Source organism: Setaria italica, chromosome V, assembly GCF_000263155.2.
Source record: "Setaria italica strain Yugu1 chromosome V, Setaria_italica_v2.0, whole genome shotgun sequence".
NCBI classification, from domain to species: Eukaryota; Viridiplantae; Streptophyta; class Magnoliopsida; order Poales; family Poaceae; genus Setaria; species Setaria italica.
Window position 1 is genome coordinate 8860975 of NC_028454.1, and position 21186 is coordinate 8882160.

At 46.2% G+C, this 21186-nt stretch overlaps 1 protein-coding gene and 2 pseudogenes across 1 annotated transcript; 1 reads left to right on the forward strand and 2 right to left on the reverse strand.

The window, feature by feature from the left end:
• Nucleotides 1–588: 588 nt before the first annotated feature.
• Nucleotides 589–877, reverse strand: LOC101753531 (annotated as a pseudogene).
• A 1168-nt stretch (nucleotides 878–2045) lies between these two features.
• On the forward strand, nucleotides 2046–4398 carry LOC111257312 (annotated as a pseudogene).
• A 13496-nt stretch (nucleotides 4399–17894) lies between these two features.
• On the reverse strand, nucleotides 17895–21038 carry LOC111257295 (the record flags this gene model as incomplete). The annotated part of the gene is made up of 4 exons (XM_022826579.1): nucleotides 17895–18485; nucleotides 18609–19364; nucleotides 19518–20041; nucleotides 20153–21038. Coding segments are annotated over 4 exons (2757 nt in total), but the record flags the coding sequence as incomplete, so codon positions are not given.
• Between the last annotated feature and the right edge of the window lie 148 nt (nucleotides 21039–21186).

A 21186-nucleotide genomic window follows, 5' to 3' on the forward strand; every position in this document is an offset into this window, starting at 1 on the left:
TGGCCTAGCGCTCAAAGCGGGAATGAGGCTAGGCACGGGAAGGACGAGCGTTTGCCTGGGCGACGACGAGGATGGCAAGATGCGCAGCGCTTAGACGACGGTGAAGATGGGGCAAGATGTGGGTGGCACCGATGGACGAAGAGGCATCGACTGGTTAGATGATAATGAGTACGGGGAAAATTGAATGAATTTATAGAGCGGTGGTTGAGCGGTGATTTTTTTTGTTTCCATGTGTGGGTCCCACGTAATAAACAGATGGCATCAAACCACCCACAAATATCTTCTACTACTGTACTCGGACACCGCACCAACATATGGTGAAGTGAAGCTAACATATTAGAAACAAGCGAATAATAATGTGAGAGTAAGTAAAGACCTGTAGTAACGTACGGGTATTTCTGCTAGTAAGAAAAAAAATTGTTAGTAAGCACCGAGCAACGTAGGAGATCTACTGGATGGAATAGATTAAATAATAAAGGGAAGGGAGAATTGTTCTCTTTTTTTTCCGTGGCAGATCTGACGTGTGTGCATGCAACAAGTTGAGGTCGACGTGTCGTGCTAAATCAACCAGATCGTACCGGGGCTGGATCAGGCGAGCTTGGTTGTGGCCGGGATGAGGCCAATAAGGGCGCCGCCCTTGACCTTGGCCTCCTATTCCTCGCGGATCTTCTGCATCTGGAGCATCCGCTCCATGATGAGCTTGTACTGGCACTTCTCGCAGGCGTGGCGCTCGGGCTCGCACTTCCAGCGGAGGTAGAACTGGGAGGTGCACGCACTGGTCATGGTAGGCGAGTGGAACCCGAGCCTCCGCCATCTCCACCTGCGTGACGATCTGGAGCTTCGAGGAGCCGAACTGCACGCCGCCCGCCGCCTCCATCTGTCACTTTGTTCCCCTCTCTCTCACTGGCGAGGTCGTTCCGTCGATATATGGGCGCTGCGGGTTTGGTGCGGCGTGGGTGGGTAGGGTGCAGCAAGGATGTGAGGAACCCTCTCGGATAGAGAGATTGCTGACCTACTGGGTAAGCGGTGTGATGATCCTTGGATAGAGAACTTGCTCCACCAGAGTAAATCTGACAGATGCCGAGCTGGCGGCGGGCACCAAGTCGAAGTCCACTGACATGCTCCTGAAGCGAAGCTGGATCGGGTTGGTGAGAAAGTCCTTCATGCTCTCAGGGAAAGTAATGCCGGGGCGGGATGCAATCAAGCTCGCTAGGGAGGATCTCACAATCATCCCTACCTGGCGCGCCAACTATTGGATTTATAAGCCCGATAGTCCACCAGGGGGTTACCCAAGTTGTTGATTTGTAGGTGAGGGCGATTGCGAAACCAAGAACTCTAAGGTGATCGTGAAAACACGAAGGGACACGAAGGTTTTAGATAGGTTGGAACCTCCGAAGAGTAATACCCTACGTCCTGTATGCTGGTTTGTATTGCTTGAGATTGATATGATTGTTGGGATACCCTTGGGGGTGCCCTTGGCCGCTTTATATAGGCTGACGATCAAGAGTTACAAGTCAGTTTGAATCTAATCTACTCGATAGTTACATGGAAAGTAATCTGAGTAGGACTATAATACGCGTTCCATGATATTCGGCATGTTTGAATTGTCTTGTTGCTTTGACGTGCACTCCAAGTAACTTCATGTCCTCAGCCCGTACGCCTTGGTCGAGTGGGCCCTACTTGTCAGGTATGACCAGTATCCTGAGGTACCCATATCTCTCACCTTGGTGCTCCGGCGATTAGGGTCGGCAACGAGGATGGGGATTGGAAGAGGAGATCGAGGGGACTTTATGGAGATGCTTACCGGCGGCGAGGTGGACGGATTCCGGCTAGAATTTGGCTGGCGGTGGAAGAACACGGCAACTGGCTCAGGTCTTCGCGAGTGATGGTACTCCGGCGGTGGAGCGGCGACGAAGAATGGTGGCAGAGCTGCTCCTCGATGTCACGGAGCTCCCTAAGGCTCTAGCTTTCTTCGATAGTCGACGGGCATAGTGAATCGGCCAGAGAAGGCTAGCAGCAGCTCCTAGCTCCGGCGGATGTGGGGGATGGCGGCGCTCGTGCAAGTAGGGAAGAGCGGCGGTGTGAGGCAGGGCAGTAGCAGGGGCACTGTCTCGACTTTTATAGGTGTGTGGGTCCGCGCCTGCCTTGGCACGCACGCCGAGGTTCGGCGGTGGCGACGCCCAAGTGCAGCTACGCTTGGCCTTGACCCGCTAGTGGCCGATGGGCCTAGCGAGCCTAGCCGAGCCATCAGCTGGGCCGAGTCGGTGCAGGTTGGCTGGAGAGGGTCGGGCTACAAAGACTTGGCCCGATCGATTAGGATTTTGCTTTTTTAGAAATGATTTCTCATGAAAGAAAAATCTAGAAAAATTCTAGATAATTAATTTAAATAACGAAAAAAACCCTAAAAATCCAAAATTCCAGGAAAAATCCTAGAGATAGTTTGGGACATGAGGAGTCCAAATAAAATACTTGGAGCTCATGAAAAGGATTCTAGAACCTTCCAAAAATTGGATTTAGCTATAGAAAAAATGAGAATAAATCTCAAAAAATCTGGAAATTCTCATAAGAACCTAATCGGCATCTAAACGCATTCCAAAATATTTGCACTTATGAAATACCAAGATGCATCGGTATGAATGCAACACATACGGAGAACCATTATATTTAATTCAGAAAAACACTCAATTATTTCCCTATACTAAATTTCCTGTCAAGAAAATAAATGTTGGAAAAATTTTAAAATTATGAGAAAAACATTGTTTAATTATTATTTTTAATCTGAAAGTTCAAAAATTTTAAGGTGTGGCAGATACCCTCAGGTTTACAGAATTTGACATCCATGTGCAAATTGGATGTATCCTTCAATGATCTGCAAGGTGAAGTGCCAATAGGGCTTTTTTTTTGCAAATGCATCTTACATGTCGGTTTATGGAAATGATCAGCTTTGTGGTGGAATACGTCAACTTCATTTAGCTCCATTCTCCATGTCCAGTGCAAAAAAGAAAAAAAAGGAAATTTGTCGAAAACCCTTGTGATCACCCTAACATCAATCAGTGCAGTTGTATTCTCAGTTTCAGTACTTGCTGTAATTGTGTTGATCTGTAAGAAGCTTAGGAAAAGGCATGAAAGTCAACTCATATCCACAACTGAGGAACGGTATGAAAGAGTTTCTTATCATGCTTTGTCAAATGGGACCAATGGATTTTCAGAGGACAATTTACTTGGACAAGGAAGCTATGGCATGGTTTATAAATGTACTTTACATGACCAGGGTACTACTGTAGCTGTAAAGGTGTTTAACATAGAACAATCTGGGACTTTTAGAAGTTTTGTCGCTGAATGCGAGGCACTCAGAAGGGTGCATCACCGTTGTCTCGTAAAGATCATCACTTGTTGCTCAAGCATCAATCACCGGGGTCAAGAGTTCAAGGCACTAGTTTTTGAGCTCATGCCAAAAGGTAGCCTAAATGGTTGGCTTCACGCAGAGTCTGACACACTTACCCCGACAGATACTCTGAGCCTTGAACAAAGGCTACACATTGCTGTCGATATCATGGATGCTTTGGACTATCTTGATAATCACTGTCAGCCATCAATCATTCATTGCGATCTCAAGCCAAGCAACATCTTTCTTGCGGAAGACATGAGTGAGTGCCCGAGTTGGAGGTTTTGGCATATCAAGAATCCTTCCAGAAAGTGCTAGTAAAACCCAGCAAAATTCGAATAGCACAACTGGAATAAGAGGCACCATTGGTTATGTTGCACCAGGTAATGAAAGAGATGGTTTTGGTATTTGAAAAATGTTCTTAGTTCTTATGTATACATGAGCTGCTGACCTTTGGCTTTTTTTTTTCCAATAAGAGTATGGTGAAGGTTCTTCTGTCTCAACTCAAGGTGACGTTTATAGCCTCGGCATATTGCTGCTTGAGATGTTTACTGGAAGGAGCCCAACGGATGAGATATTCAATGATTCTTTGGATTTGCACAAGTTTTCAGAGAATGCTCTTCCAGAGAGAATATGGGATATAGTTGATCCGACAATATGGATGCACACAGATGCCTATAACAGCACTATAAGAAGTGGAATTAAGAATTGCTTGGTTTCTGTTGTTTCTCTTGGAATATCATGCTCGAAGAAACAACCTAGGGAGCGGATCCCGATTCAGGATGCAGCCATTGAGATGCACGCTATTAGAGATTCGTATCTCAAGTTTGCCAGATCTCTTTTGGTGGAGCATGGAGTAGTAGCAACAACTCACAGTGATTTCCCACAACAGTGAATACATAGGACTGAAAATGGGCAAGATGTCTGCAGGTGATCAGTTTACCTGAAATAACTGAAGATGTATGAAGCTTCAGCTTTATAATTCGTCCTTGCATTTGTTTGCATCAGATATATGGAAGTATAAAATAAGTTTAGAAAATGTTTCAAAATAGATTAGATCAAGAGGTTTTACTTGTCGTCTGTATGACACATTTTTTGTAGAGAATTCAGTAATATGTATGATTCATAATACAATCAATGCTCTGCAAATTTCAGATAGCACAATTGGAATAAAAAGCTCATTCATTGATTATGTTGCTCTAGGTGACTCAACTTATTGTGATGTTCACTGTAGATTTCTCCATGGTCCAAACGACCATTGTGATCAGTTATGTTTATGCATTTTGTAGACTTGTTAAGTCTTTCCCTAACTTGCTGACATATCAGCCGGAGCAGAGCACTCTGCCATTCTGCGCCACTCGCCTCTAGGCGGCGCTTGCCGCTTGGTGGCTGCGGTGGCGACCGGCGGCATCCGTACCTGCTCTGTCGGAGGCTGAGGGGCACAATTACGTCTTGGAGTCGCCACCGCGCGACCTTCGGAGCTCGCCCATGCCTCGTCGGTACGAGCTCAGTCGCGCGGTGAATGGCATGCGCATCTGGGGTCCCGTCAGCTGCAGGTGCAGATGGGTAGAGAGCTTAGCTGCGCTAGGTCTTCAGAAGATGTTGAGTGGGCTGGATGGGGCTTTGCGGCTCTGAATGGCGACGCGGGCAGGACGACGACGCTGGACGCGTGGGGAGGAGACGACCTGAACCAGGGGCATTTCGGATAATAGTCGGATCGCGATCAATAATCGCAATCCAAATTAGGGGGCTATTTACAAATAATAGGGGGTATTCCGTAAATATTCGGTTCGCGATCATTAATCGCGATCCAAATGAGGGGTTAATTGAAAATATGATGGGGGTGTCTTTTGAAATTCCGGATTGCGATCCCATCCTCCGCCGCGGCTCGCCGGAGCGCCGCCAGACGCCGGCCGTCCCTTGGGGTACCTCTTCTTCGTTCCGTCTGTCGGAGCCCTAAGACGCGGTCGGTGTTTTATCTGACAAGGAACCCTGAAGTCCGAACTAACTGAAGAAAGACATGATGCTGACCTGGAAGAAGAAGACGGCCTCGCCATGGCCGGATGCGGCGCGGTGGAAGGACAGTGTGTTGGCGGAGCGGATGTTGTCCGACGTGAACTCGCCAGCGGCGTGGTCCACCACATTCCGTCGACGGGCGGTGCACTTGCTGTCGCCTGTCGGCTACTTCCAGGCAGTAGCTGAGCTTCAGAGTTCAGACAGGGTGCTTGTGCTTGCAACAAGTTCAGAACGATGTCATTGCTTTGATGCAGAGGATGGAGCAAACCGGTTGCAAATTGGATTCTGATACATATAACTTAATATTGAACCTTTATGTCGATTGGAAATATGAGAAGGGGTGCCCCAAATATGGGATGAGATGGAGAGGAGTGGATCAGGCCCAGATCAACGATCATTTACTATTATGGTTCATGGTCTTCATTCCCAAGGAAAGCTTGATGAGGCTCAACAATGAAGTCAAGAGGGTTGATCCCTGAACCAAGGACCAAGATACTGGTGAAAGCTATACATATGAAGAAAGATGGGGCTGTCACAGAAGATCAGTCTGTAAATATGACAGGGAAGAATCTAAAACTGGATCCACGATCTAGACTATTCCATGTTCATAAATAGTTTGCTGTCAGATCTTACTTCTATAACCTGAACAGAGGATTGCTGGGCACGTATTATGTGTCAAAAGAATCTCTTCTACCAGTGTCCTGATCACAATGGCCACACCTTGGGCTACAATAAATCATCAGCAAAGTGTGTTGGCATTATGTATCCCAGAAAGTTTTGCTCAGACTTTCAATGCCAGGGTATGTTTTTTATGTCTGATATGGATCAATTATATTGCAAGTACTGTATTACACCCTCGTATTATGAAGGTTATGTGAAATATGACAGATGTTTGTTTATTCATTTGTTATGCATGGCTGTGTCTACTATCTAGTTGTTGGCTTGTTGCCAACATATGCAGCAGCAGGTAGCTTCAGCCGCTCAGAAGCCCAAATGAAGAATGGTCCAGGCAGAATAGCTAGTCTAGACCCAGAAAGCTTAGGACATGTCTTGCCAGCCTGCAGTTTTGTACTCGTAGCACCAACCATCTCCGGGTTCTGGCCGGTTATATACATGGTCTGGAATGGGCATCCGCTGATCGATTGAAACCTTGAACTGCTTCCGTGTTTGTCTTTTACCATCTATATAGTATGGTTAGTCAACGGCATGCAATACACCCATGCATATGATTGCAGTAGGATGACATGGCGTGACCAGAACCCTTCTTTTGCCAGTTTTTTATTCTTATACACGGCCAACAACAGGGAGTTGCCGATTGCAATACACCCATGCTACTAACGCAGCAGGGAGTTGCATGCTAAGCAGTTCAGCGTAGGTGGTGAGTTCTCAACTCTGATATGGTTTATGGAAGAACACTGTCACGGTGTCACCTAGCCGGTTGGAGGCCAACCTCTTACTAGGGACAGCAATGGCCCTGTCCACTGTTTCGTGGCTGGTATTATTACCCCTATGCAGTGAATATGACATGTGGATCTATGTGTATATTATGTCGCCAGAAGAACATTATATGAACCGTTGAGCCACCTTTGATTCTATTAATGTGTCATGGTCAATTGATGTCAAACTCTATTATCTTCAAGTCTTATTGTATTGATAAAATCACGATGCTGCTACTGCCATTTTGATGTTTATAAAAGGGTATTGAGAACCTGGTGGGTATCCATTCGATGCGCAGGGGTGAGGGTGGGGAAAAATGAGTGTAAAGGACAGGGATACAGTATTTAGAAAGATGGGGCTGCCACAGAAGATAGTCTCCAAGTACGGCAGGGAAGAATCTAAAAACTGATTCCTTGATCAAGACTGTCCCGTATTCATAAATAGTTCACTGACAGATCTTGCTTCCATATTCTGAACAGCTGATGCTGGGTACATAGGAGGTTAACCGGTCAGCGGATCGAAGGAAAAAAAAATCTTGCCTGTCAGTGTCCACAATGGCCTCATCTTGGGTTAGAGACAATCATCCCTAAAGAATCATATTGCCGGATAAGGTTATCAGTGATTGGTAGGTGCAGATCCATGCTCATCCTAGAAACAAGCCAGGGCTGAATGCGCCACTCATTTTAGGTGCTTGGATGTTGTGACCGAAATGATCGTGTGTTTAATGGAGTTTCCCATAGTGACTAGCGTACAGGCTGTCCTCGTATTCGAGAAAAAAAATAATGGGCGAAATGTTTTCACCCAGGTAATTGTTGCATTGTATGAATAGGCTTAGTGGTTGGTGGGTGCAGAGTATGAATGTGCTTGTACTGTGACACAAGAAGATTTATCATATCTATGTATGAATTAGTATTAAATCTGCTACATAAATATCTTCTCTTATCTCATTGTATGTGTATATATGACACAGAAGCACATGTATATCAGCATTGTAGAGAGAGATGAGAGAGAAGCTTATCTGCTTTTTGGAGATAAATATTCAAATTGTGGTGTATGAGAAGGATAGAATTATTCTATCAAATTGTTTATTCAACATCTAAAAAGATTCCATGTTTAGTCATCTATATCGGCATTGTAGAGAGAGACTAGTGTTCAACTGGTTGGAAGGATGAGAGAGAGAGGAGAGAGAGAGGATGAATAGTGTTCAGCTGGTTGGAAGGATGAGAGAGAGAGAGGAGAGTTTCGATGATAGAGAGATTAGTGTTCACCTGGTTGGAAGGATGAGAGGGAGATGAGAGAGTTCGGATGAGGAGGTGGAGAGTTCGGAAGAGAGAGAGGTGAGAGTTCGGATGAGAGAGAAACAGCTTAGAAGGATGAGAGAGAGAAAGTGATATTTAGCTGGATGGTGGAGACTTCATATATTACTAACTAGCAAGGTGTCCGTGCGTTGCTACGGTGAAACGACGTTGCTTAGCACGCGATGTTTTTTATCGTGTCGTGTAGCGCACCATATTTTTTATCGTGTTGTGTAACTTTTTTATTTTAGTAGTATTAGACTTTTCATATATAAAGGGTCACGTGAGTGTGTCCATATCCCAACCGTGCGGAAACCGCTTGCCATCGAACTTGTTATCTCTTTCTCTATCTTGAGATTGGTATGCTTCTACAGCAATTCTGCACAAAGAAGGCCCCACTTCGCCCCGTTCCCGCCGTCCGGTTAGTCCCACGCCTACCCTCTCCCTCTCTGATCCTCGCTGTCGGCTCCTCGAGGTCCAGGTCGGGCTTGTGATGTAGCGGCCTGTTATCCTTCCACCATTGGAAGCGGGTAGTGATCGCTGCTCTGTGAACCCTGCCTCACGCCGTTCCTACCACTCCAGGTCCAGTGAAGCCTGAGCTTTCGCTTGGACAAACAGCCACTACCAACTTGGAACGGGCAGGGCCAGCAAGGGCATACAATGGACCCAAGCCCTCCGCACCCAAACATCCACACCACTTTAATGCCTCCACTTGGGTTACAAGCCCGCGCAACCAAGCTCGGTGAGGATGACTCGTGAGGATGAACATTTAAGTTGGTGTGGCGCTGCTTCAGATGGCGAGGTGGTACTAATCTAAGGAATAGGAAAATTTCACATGGGTCCCACACCGCACCCAGCCCTATCCTTATCCTTTCTCATCTCTCTATCGTCCGTCCGGTCCTTATCCTCTTCATCTCATCTCTCTCTCTCTCCCTATCTCTCTCTCAAACTCTCTATCTCGCCTACCCCCTCTTTCTCTGGAGAAGGCGGTGCACGGCTGGCCCCAGTGATGGCCTGGGGGCGCGGGGTGCCAATAGCGGCCGAGGGTTGTAGGGCTGCGGCGAGGAGCCTCCCAGCCGTGGATGCGACGGCCTAGCCATGGGCACCGGGCAGGCGGCTCTGGCACGACCGGCTGGGGCGGGCAGGGAGAGGCGAACAGCAGTGCTACGACGTCACGAAGAGGCGGACGTCGGGCATGGGCGGGTGAAAGGGGAGACGGGGAAAGAAAGCTAGACCCACCTATCAATGCGTTAATCTTACCTATTATTAAACATCAGGGCCACCTCTCGTTGATAGAAGTTGGACCAAACAAGAAAAAGTGGGCAGAAGTGTTCCTCACTTTAATAATAATAATAATAAAGTATAGATAATGCATCCAAACAACATTCGAAATTTAATTTTAAAAAAAACTTTCTCGGTACATCCAAACAAGAAAATTCAATTGAATTAAATTCTACTAAATCCATTTCTTATGGAATCTAATAGCTAGAATATGATTCATGGGATGAGTTTCAACTCTAGGGATCTAAACATGCCCTTAGTTATTTCTTATGTAGCTCAAATCAGATGCAAGGTATGTCCTAACTAAAAAACGTAAGTTACTTTGTGTTATCTCGTGAATCAGTGATTAATTACTTCCGATCACTAGTAGAGAATTGGCTTTCGATGCGCCCCCTTTTGTCCCGGTTTAAAGTTGGCCCGGGACAAAAGGTTCACCAACCGAGACTAAAGCTCGGTCACTGGTGGGGGGCTCACCAACCAGGACCTTTTATCCCGGTTGGAAAGGCTAGTGGGAAAAAAAGATCATGAGAGGCTTTTTATCCCGGTTTGAAACACCAACCGGGATAAAAGACCCATCTAACTATATAGGGGATGTTACCAACCAGGATAAAAAGGGTCGAGAGCCTTTTATCCCGGTTTGTAATACCAACTGGGATAAAAGGGGGTCATTTATCCCGGTTGGTGTTTCAAACCGGGATAAAAGGGTCCCAACGAGGTGACTGAAACATGACTAAATCCTGAACCCTTTTATCCCGGTTTGTAATACCAACCGGGATAAAAGGGGGTCTTTTATCCCGGTTGGTGTTTCCAACCGGGATAAAAGGGTCCCCCACAAGTTAATACAAAACGATAACATCCCCTATATAGTTAGATGTGGTGTGTAGGTGGGATGGCAAGGAAGCTACGCGCGAGGCTGGAGGTTGTGGGTTCGAATCCCATGCAGCGCGCACGCGCATATTTCGCGTGGAAAATCGCGTGACTTGCGACGCGCGTGTGGGGGGCCTCCTGGGAGCTCGGAATTTCTTTTTTTTGTTTTATCCCGGATGGATTTTCGGAAGATTTGCACCCTACCAATCGGGACTAAAGGTCAATTCTCTACTAGTGAATCTTATGTAAAAAGAACTACGAGTTAAATTCTTTGTCAGATTTATACTGACAAGTTACAAGCACATGCCTCTGCAGTAACAGGCCAGCCCTAGACTAGCGGGCAAACAAAAACAACATGATTCGTCAACTGATCGAATGTTAATGACTATTTTGCTAGGAGAATGAACATGATTCATAAAAAAAGGGGAGCTACTAACTTGGTCAAGGTCTCCGTCCTCTAGCGTGGCGAAGGGGCCATCTTGCTCCACTCCACGTCTGCGTGGTTGCTAGGTGGGCGCGACGGCGGCTGCGGAGTGCGGACGGGCGCGTAGATGTGTCATTGTTGATCAGGACATGCGCTTCTATCACCGTCTGTGGTTGGCGTCCGCGGCCGAGCGGGTCAAGGTCTCCGTCCTCTAGCGTGGGGAAACAGGATCTCTTCAATCAGTGCTTCTACAGAAACGGTGCACGGTCACCACGGACCAACGACATACCATGAGAAAAGCGGAGCTAAATGTTGCAGTAGCAGAGTAACCGGAGACTGGAGAGCACTTGCTGCTAAAAGCTGCCTCTTATTTTGTATCGTCTTTAACAGAAGACTTTAAGTCAACCGCCATTCGATTCCAATATAAACTAGCAAGTTGGCCCGCGATGATAGCACGGCTAGATTTGATACAATATAACTTTTTTAAATGCTATGTTAGCTTAGTATATTTCTTCGTCCCTCTTGATTTGTTTTTCATCCTCTTGAAATCACTTAGTATACTTAGGTGCCTTACTCTACACATTGAGTATCAAGCCATATGTGTATATTTGTTTTTTTTTGCAAATGAACTCCGATGCCACATGTGCATATGCACGCCTAATTAAAATTGCTCACTTGTAACAAAATAACAAGAGTAGTTGATTCTGATCTTATGTTGCAGTTTTTGCCAACTTTTCCTAGTATTATTGTGTTGAGTAGAAAGCCTGTGTAGAAAAAGATACAAAACAAACAATCGTGTTAACTACTCCCCATACTTGCTCAAATGATTTTGAAAAATAAAAACAACCGCGCTCTAAGTCCTAGGTGGTGATATTCCTCCTTACTTTCCTCCTCTCGTTTTCCTTGCACAATCGAGGATGACAAATACCACAAACCACTTAGGCTCGATCATGTTTCATCATCACATTCCTCAAATCTTGATCACGTTGTTGTCTTCATTATGCTAGCAGTACACATCTCTCCGCCTCTTCTCACTGGTAGAGAATTGGCCTTTAGTCCCGGTTGATAGGGTGCATATCTCTCGGATATCCATCCGGGATAAACCAACCGGGACAAAAGGGAGGGTCTTTAGTCCCGGGTCTTTTAACCGGGAGTAAAGGTCCTCCTTTATTTCCCAACCGAGACTAAAGGGTTACCCTTTAGTCCCGGCTGGATTCCAACCAGGAGTCCCGGCTGGATTCCAACCGGGACTAAATGGCGCCTGCATGGCACTGCCGTGGCGCCTGAATTTTTCATGCATGCATCACGTACGTAGTACCGCGACCCTTTTAATTTGTTAAACTTTAGTAGTTGAGATTTTTTTAGAACGAAATCAACTAGTATTTAAACGAATGGGATTTGTAATTATACAATTACTATATATGTACACAATCCTTATACACAATTCATATACACAATTCAACTAGCTTAGTACAAATTGATCATAATTAGCGCGTATTATATATACAAATAAATCAAAGTATCTGTCTACAATCTTCCCGTCGTGGTGTTGCTGATCGGAGTGTCTAATTGTCGTCCATCGTAATAAAATTCTCCTTTTGGATTTACCACCTTGTCCATTATGAATCCAATGAGACTTTCACATATTGCCGCTACTCTTTCTTCCTTCAAGAGTCCTTGTTGAATATTTAACATCTATAATTTGGAAATTTTTGAATGTTACACGAACAAATACATATAAGGAGCTAGAAAATAATTAACTAGTAATAGTTTTATTTTACGTACTTTAAAGTTGTGCGGCGTCATCTTCGGTCCCTTGGGTCCCATAAAACTGTGCATGTGCTCACAGATGTAGTAGCCACATAGATTATTTCCGGGTTCCTGTCTTAAGCACTTCAGTGCGGAAAAAAATAAGTTATGAAATATTCGTATTATACAATGTAATAAATGTGCAGACTTCATACGTACCGGGAAGTCTGTGTTCCATGTAAGTTTTTCTTTGAATGGACCTTTGTGTGTCCTTATGAATTGTTTCCATGCGCTGCAGATTAGAATAATGAATGATATAGTGTAACAGGAATAAAATTTAGGAAATAAACTTTTGCATATAGATAAAGGTACAGAATTATTACAAGCCTAGCATGTCTTGCACTTCTTGGTAGTCCACCGGATCTTTCCTTAACGAATCGAAGACAGTGACGTGGCTTCTTTCAGGCTCAATTATAATAAGAATCCAGTGGAAGCTGCGTGCGTAAAATGTTCATGCATATTAGAGCTAACTAACATGTAGAGATAAGGAAAAAGACATCGAAAGTAGACGGTATACACACACTTACTTGAAGTTGTATGGAAGTAGTATGAAATCCTTGAATGTTTGTTTGTCTAGGAAATTGTATATTTCCGCAAAGGTTTTTTCCGGTGCTAATTGTGTCTGTTGTTGGTTAACTACAGATGGATCCATGAAGCCTACATGTAGGTACGCCTCTCGGCGGCATGTCTGAATTAGCATCCTACATGAAATGGAAGATGAAGTTAGTACGGTGACGCATGCCAAAATTTACATGTAGAGATAAACGGACACTTACAGAACCTAAGCGCTGATCAGAGAGACGTCCAGGGCATCATGATGGTACACTTCGTATATATCCTTGAAGTCTAGCCACAGCACTTTCTCCCCTTCACCGTGAAAATCTATCGGTTTTACCTTCATGCCGATCATCTCCCTCGAGTCGGCGGATGCCATCATGTACCATTGATGGAATGCGTACATCTTTGTTGATAGCTTCCGTACCAATGAAGGCTTTACTAGAGGTTTGCCTAGCTCATAAGGCCATCTCAGCTCAGGGGGCGGTGCAGTTGGCGTCTCAACTTGCCCTATGCATTCATCAAGTCCCAGACCTGTTTCTTCCATGAACTTCAATACATTTGCTTGTTGATCCAAGGGCATTGCTTTTACCCGTTGAGCATCTTTTTTTGATAAATGGCTGAGGTCGGGGACTGGACCGCTGGAAGATGACTTTCCTTTCCTTTTATCCTTTTCATCAGCCTTTACTAGAGCCCGTTCATAGTTTGACAAGAGTGGTATCCTTTTCTTGGCTCCTTCTTCTATCCTGATAAAAAAGTTTAAATCTCGCCGACTTACTGGCGGTGGCTCCATCTCCCTTACTTTTTTTTCTTCGGCTTGTTTCTTGAACCACTCACTGGCCTCTCGTTGGATTTCTGCCCACTGTTCCGCATGAGACATTGCCTCCCAGCGTTCCTTACGAGTCACTTCAGGCTCCTTTGTTTTCTTCTTTCTCTGTCTTTGCTTGGGAGGCGGTGCTCGTGACTTCTTTAGTGGTGGTGCAGGTTCCTTCAAGGGGGCCGCTCTTGGTGCCGGCGACGGTGATCGGGGAGGGGTGTTGTTATTGTCGTCGTCGCTCCCAGCACCAGGATGTAGTGGAGATGGAGACCTTGATATAGATGGAAGGGACGGTCCTGGAGCAGGAGATGACGGTCTCGAGGTATGAGGAGAAGGTCGCTGCTGGGGATCTACGGGGAGCGGTCTTAAGGTCTGAGGAGATGGCTCCGTGCTGGGAATAATGATGTAGCGTTTTTGCCATAGAATAATCCCATGAAGCGCATCTGCCAATGTCTTTTCCCCGTCGCCTCCCGGGAAGTCGAGCTCTAGACCTTCATACTAGGGATCAACTATTTGCTCTACGCAGACGCTGGCGTAGCCTGTTGGAATTTCCATGCCATGACTGCTCTGCCCCGCCAGGGTTGCTAACGCACTCCCGTACGCTACCTGTACATATAGCAGAAGTAAACAAGTTGAACTCCGATCTCGAGGCCTGGATCAATTGACAAGATTGCATAAATATTATGTATAAGTATACCTTAATAGTGAGGTTGCCGACCGGTGCATGCAGCTCACATGAGGTCCGTTGTGTGATGGCATCCACGGGGAACCGTTGCTCCTCCACGGGTAACCTGGGCGTCTGCGCATCGGGGACCCCTGTAGAAGCACAACTGCTCAAGAGGCGTTGAGAAGGGCTGGCGGTGTTAGGAATCGGCAATGCTCCAGATTGGGCCAACTCCGCAACTGCGTGGGCCACCCGCCGATTGGTTTCATCCATCATTCTTTGTTCTTGTGCCTGCACTTTAGATTCTAGCATCTGCCGCCAGCTCTCCTCGATCTGTTCCTTTCTTCGCTTCCGGCTTCTGTACGAGGTGCTGTCGCCTCGGAAAGCAAACTTCCACGGAACCACCCCGAACCCTCGGCAACGTCCTGGGTGTTCTGGATTACCGAGGGCCAATGTGAGCTCATCATTTTCTCGGTCCACCTTCAACCTCCCAGCCTTAGAATCTTCAATGTTCTTCATGAGATGTTCGGCCTTCTCACGTATTGTGTCATTAAAAATCAACGTCCCATCCTCTTGGCTTAGGGAGCCTCCATGAGCGTAGTACCAATTTTTTGATCGTTCGGGCCATTCAATAGTTGCAGGTACGATTCCCCGTTCGATCAGATCTTGTTCCATCTTCCTCCACTTGGGAATTGCTGAGCCATACCCACCTCGCCCCAAATGATGGTGGTAGCCCTTCTGACTAGCATTTGCTGTGTTGGTCGTGATCTTTTTCACACCGTCTTCACTCCTCTTATATTCAACAAATGCATCCCAGTGGTCCCTCAACTTTGGCCACGCGTTGAAGTCTAGAGTTCGGCCCTTCTTGATGTAGTGGGTATCCAGCATCTTCTTGAATGTCTGGAATTGAGTAGCCATCTTCTTAAGCGTCCACGCTTTGACATCCTTCTCACTATATCCTTCGGGGAATGTGAAATGTCTCTTCACGTCTTCCCACAGCATATTCTTTTCTGTCTCCGGAAGGGCGTACGGATTAGTGCTTCTGCCCTTCCATTCTCTGATGCTGATAGGCACGTTGTCCCGGACGATTGCCCCGATCTGACTCACGTACTTCTTTGCTACTTTCTCGGGAGCAACCGGCCTGCCCTCTTCTGTCACTTCCGTGATGACAAGCCTCCCTTCCATCACCTTTGTACAACCTTGGGTCTTCTGCCCTTGTGTCGATCCGGAGGGCTAACATTTTAAGATTCGTTAATTAGTACGTAGTAGTAACAGTGGCGTGAAACAATACAAGAATGGTTATATATACCTCGCCGGAACCTTCCGCCACGGCAAGTTGTTGCTGCGGCTAATGCTCTTCATTCCCATCGGTGGACATGTTGAGGAACATGTCCGCCTGGGTGCCCTCTTCATCCGTGTATGATAGTGGAACGTTCTCGCCACTACCATCACCAGCGATTATCTGCTCCATGATATACCTTGCGGTCTCATTGTCTGCCATTTCAACTATTGATGGAAACATACATGGAATCATACATGACAGTCATAGAAATCGTCTTACTACAAATTTCTACAAAGTCCTACAAAGTCCGGAATCATACATGTATATAATGAAATCATAAAATAACATGAATCCTACAAAGTCCGGAATATTTCTACGAATTTCTACGAATTTCTACGAATTTCTACGTTCTATGAATTTCTACGAATTTCTACGAATATCCACATGCGGTGCCTAGGTTGTGACGGCGGCGATCAGGGCGGCGGAGGCGGGGACGGTTCCCTGGAACCACGGGCGGTGCCTAGGTTGTGACGGCGGCGGTCAGGGCGGCGGTACGGCGGAGGCGGGGACGGTTCCCCGGAACCACGGGCGGTGCCTACTAGGTTGTGACGGCGGCGATCACGGCGGCGGGACGGCGGAGGGGACACATATACAAAAATATAACTTAAAAAAAATCTAACTTAAAAAAAAATCTAACTTAAAAATCTAACTTAAAAATCTAACTTAACAATCTAACTAAAAAATCTAACTTAAAAATATAACTTAATTTTCTAACTTAACAATCAAAATTAAAAATCTATCATAAAAATATAACTTAATTTTCTAACTTAAAAAAAAAGCCCTCCCAATGCTGCCGGCCGGCGCGGCGGCGGACCTCTCGCGCGCGGTCGTCGACGGTGGCCGGGGCGACGAGGGGGCCGGGCGGCGGGACGGCGGCGGCCGGTGCGGCGAGGACGGCGGCCGAGGCGACGACGACGGCGGCGGCGTAGGCGGGACGGCGGCGGCGTAGGCGGGACGGCGACGAGGGGCGACGAGGCGGTGACGAGGATGGAGGCGGTGACGAGGATGGAGCCGGCGACGAGGATGGAGCCGGTGGCCGGAGGCGACGAGGTGGGGGCCGGGCGCGTCGACGGACGAGGAGGATCGAGGCGGGCCGGCCGGGGGGATGGAGGACGACGATGTCTGGGCGCGATCGGCGGCAGGACGACGACAAACGGCGCAATGGGGGATGACGACGGCGGCGGCCGGCGAGGGAGGCGGACGGGCGGCGACGGCGGAGCAGAACGCGTGGAACTTGGCGAAAATTTTGCTAAGTGTAACTGGCGGGGGGTAGAAGGGAGTACAGTGCCTTTTAAACCCCCCCCTTATCCCGGTTCGTAATGGTACCCGGGACAAAAGGGTGCCCCCGCCAGGTGGGGCTGGGAGCGTACCCTTTTATCCCGGGTGCCACCACCAACCGGGATAAAAGGGGGGGGGCCTTTTATCCCGGTTGCAGTTGGCAACCGGGATAAAAGGGTACGTCCGGGCGGGAGACGAAAAGTACCCTTTTATCCCGGTTGCCGTTTGCAACCGGGATAAGCAACCGGGATAAAAGGGGGCCTTTTGTCCCGGTTGCTGTTAGCACCCGAGACAAAAGGTCTTTTTTCCTAGTTTTCTTCTCCCGCCTGTTTTTTGAAATGGATTTTATTTTATCTTTTCACTACATTTCAGGATGAAAAACAAAACCTTCACAGATTTTGTACATGCAAAAATATATTTAATTAACAAGTAAATTGACAATAAGTATGAATTAATCATTAATTCTATACCAGTTCATTTAGCCTCTAAAATATTTATTTTACTGCGTTGCTGTGATTAAGAAATTATTCAATTAAATAATTTCAATGCGTAGAAAAATCCATGTTTGTATGTGGTTAACATTGTTCATGTTTATCTAAAAAATCTTCACCTAACAAATTTAAGAACACATGAAATCATACATAGGGTAAAATTACAAATTGTATCGATTAATACACAAAGGTCATGTACATTTAACGCATTACAATACAACGTTGTAAAATTTCTTCTTCACGAAAGTTCCTTGATCATGATCGCGACGTAAGTACGGAGCCTCTTCTTTGGATAGCAGGATGCTTGGATCAACTTCAACAGCGAATGGAGGCATGCCATCAAACTGATCATAATCATCTGATTGGTCTGTTTTATCCTCGACTCCCACGATTTTTCTTTTACCTGGAAGAACTATGTGGCACTTTGGCTCCCATGTCTCTTCTGGATTCCTCTTGGGTTTGCTGCACATGTCCTTCACATAGAACACCTGATCCACATCATTGGCAAGTACGAATGGGTCATCACTGTATCCAGTCTTGCTCAGATCTACTATTGTCATTCCATACTGATCTTTGGTGACGGTAGTTAGCTTCACCCAATTGCAAAGAAATAGAGGGATGTACAGCGGTCCGTATTCGAGTTCCCATATCTCCTGTATGAAACCATAATACGACTCCTTGCTATTATTTCTGTCCATGGCATCTATGCGGACACCACTATTCTGGTTTGTGCTTTTCTGGTCCTGGGCTCTCGTGTAAAATGTGTAACCATTTATCTCATAGCCTTGGAATTTGACGATTGTGCTAGCAGGTCCCCTGGCTAACTAGGCAAGCTGTGGGTGAATCTCAGAGTTATCCATAAGTTGTTGGCGCAACCAGGAGGGAAAAGTTTCCATGTGATGACGGGTAAGCCAAGCATCGGATTTGGTCGGGTTTTTTGAAGCTACTATCTGTCTGTGCTGCTCGATATACGGAGACACAAAGGATGACTGTTGTAGAACAGTGTAGTGTGCCTTGTCGAACAAATCAGTATCATTGCTCAAACTTGATTTCCTTCCAAGGGTGCCCATTCCTCGGAGCCTCCCCTCGTGGCGTGAAGTTGGAACCCCAATCGAGTCAATTGAATCAATAAAATCAACACAAAACTCGATCACCTCCTCTGTTCCATATCCCTTGGCGATGCTGCCTTCTGGACGGGCACGATTAAGAACATAGTTTTTTAGGACTGCTATGAACCTCTCGAAAGGCCACATATTGTGCAGGTATACAGGTCCGAGAATACCAATCTCTTTTACTAGGTGAACCAGTAAGTGCGTCATAATATTGAAGAAGGATGGTGGAAATAACAACTCAAAACTGACAAGACATTGCACCACATCGTTCTGTAGCTTTGATAGCTTGGATGGATCGATTGCCTTCTGCGAAATCGCATTGAGAAACGCGCATAGCTTTACGAGCGGCAACCGGACATTTTCTGGTAGAACACCCCTCAATGCAACCGGAAGCAACTGGGTCATCAACATGTGGCAGTCATGAGCCTTGAGATTTGTTAACTTATTTTGTTTCATATTTATTATTCCATTTATATTCGAGGAGTACCCAGACGGGACCTTCATACTATTCAAGCATTCAAACATGCTATCCTTCTCTTCCTTGCTGAGAGTGTAACTGGCAGGACGTAAGTAGTGCTGTCCATTATCTCTCTTTTCCGGATTTAGGTCATCTTGTTGCCCCATGGCTTTCAGGTCCTGTCGTGCTTCCAATATATCTTTTGAGGTTACATAAACACCCATGAAGCCTAGCACGTTCACGCAAAGATTCTTCGTCAGGTGCATCACGTCTATTGCGTTGCGAACCTCTAGGATTTCCCAATAAGGTAGCTCCCAAAATATTGACTTTTTCTTCCACATGGGTGCATGTCCGTTATCGTCGTTCGGAACAGGTTGGCTACCAAGTCCCTTTCCAAAGACTACATTTACATCCTTCATCATCTCGAACACACGCTTTCCATTACGGTGTGCAGGTTTTTTACGATGGTCTGGCGCCCCTTTGAAATGCATCCCGCTCTTTCTCAGCTGGTGGTGAGCAGGGAGAAATCGACGATGACCCATATAGACGACCTTCTTACAGTGCTTCAAGTACATGCTGTCTGTGTCATCTAAACAGTGGGTGCATGCCCGATATCCCTTATTTGTCTGTTCTGAAAGGTTACTCAATGCAGGCCAATCGTTGATGGTTACGAACAACAATGCTCGTAGATTAAAGATCTCTTGTCTATCCTCATCCCACACACGTACACCTTCTTCCTTCCAGAGCTGTAAAAGGTCATCAACCAACGACCTTAGGTACAAGTCAATGTCATTGCCGGGTTGTTTTGGGCCTTGGATAAGCGCCGGCATCATAATGAACTTCCGCTTCATGCACAGCCAAGGAGGAAGGTTGAACATACAAAGGGTCACAGGCCAAGTACTATGGCCACTACTCAACTCACCGAATGGATTGAATCCATCAGTGCTTAAACCAAACCTTATGTTCCTTGCTTCACTTTCAAAGTCTGGGAATGTTCTATCAATTGATCTCCACTGTGCCCCATCTGCGGGGTGTCTCAGCATCTCATCTTCCTTACGGTCTTCTTTGTGCCATCGCATCAACTTAGCATTCGCCTTGTTCCTGAATAAGCGCTTCAAGCGTGGTATTATAGGGAAATACCACATCACCTTCGCGGGAACTCTCTTCTTGGGAGACTGCCCCTCGACATCACCAGGATCATCTCGCCTGATCTTATACCGCAGGGCTTCGCAGACGGGACAAGCATCCAATTTCTCGTATTCATCACCACGATAGAGGATACAATCATTAGGGCATGCGTGTATCTTCTGAACATCCAATCCGAGAGGGCAAATAATCTGTTTAGCTTCATATGTTGTGGACGGTAATTCATTATTCTCGGGGAGAATCTTCTTGACAATGTTCAACATCCCCTGAAATGCCTTATCGGACACACTATTTTTTGTCTTCCATTGCACAAATTCTAGTGTCGTACCTAGTTTTTTATGGCCCTGCTGGCAACCTGGGTACAACAATTTTTGGTGATCATCTATCATGCGCTGCAACTTTGCTACTTCCTTCTCAGTTTTGCAATCTCTGTATGCATCTCGTATCACCTGACGAAGGTCATCAGTAGGGCCATTTTCTGCAAACTCATCTTCATCAGCCTCGCCCATTGTAGTACCTACAAAAGCTTGGCCTGCAACCCAGTCCGGAATGGTGTCATCTTCCTCCTCCTCCTCGCCATCTTCCATTACAACCCCTAGTTCACCGTGCTTGGTCCAAACCAAATAGTTAGGCATGAAACCGTATTTAAACAAGTGGCTGTGAATAGTCCCCCAGCTTTCCTTTGAATACTCCTTCCTGTTATTGCATTGGAAGCATGGACACATACGAACCTATTCTCTGGCTTGTTCGCTTTTGCCATTTCGAGAAAATATGCAAGCCATCAATAAACGTCTTGCTCCGCCTGTCTGC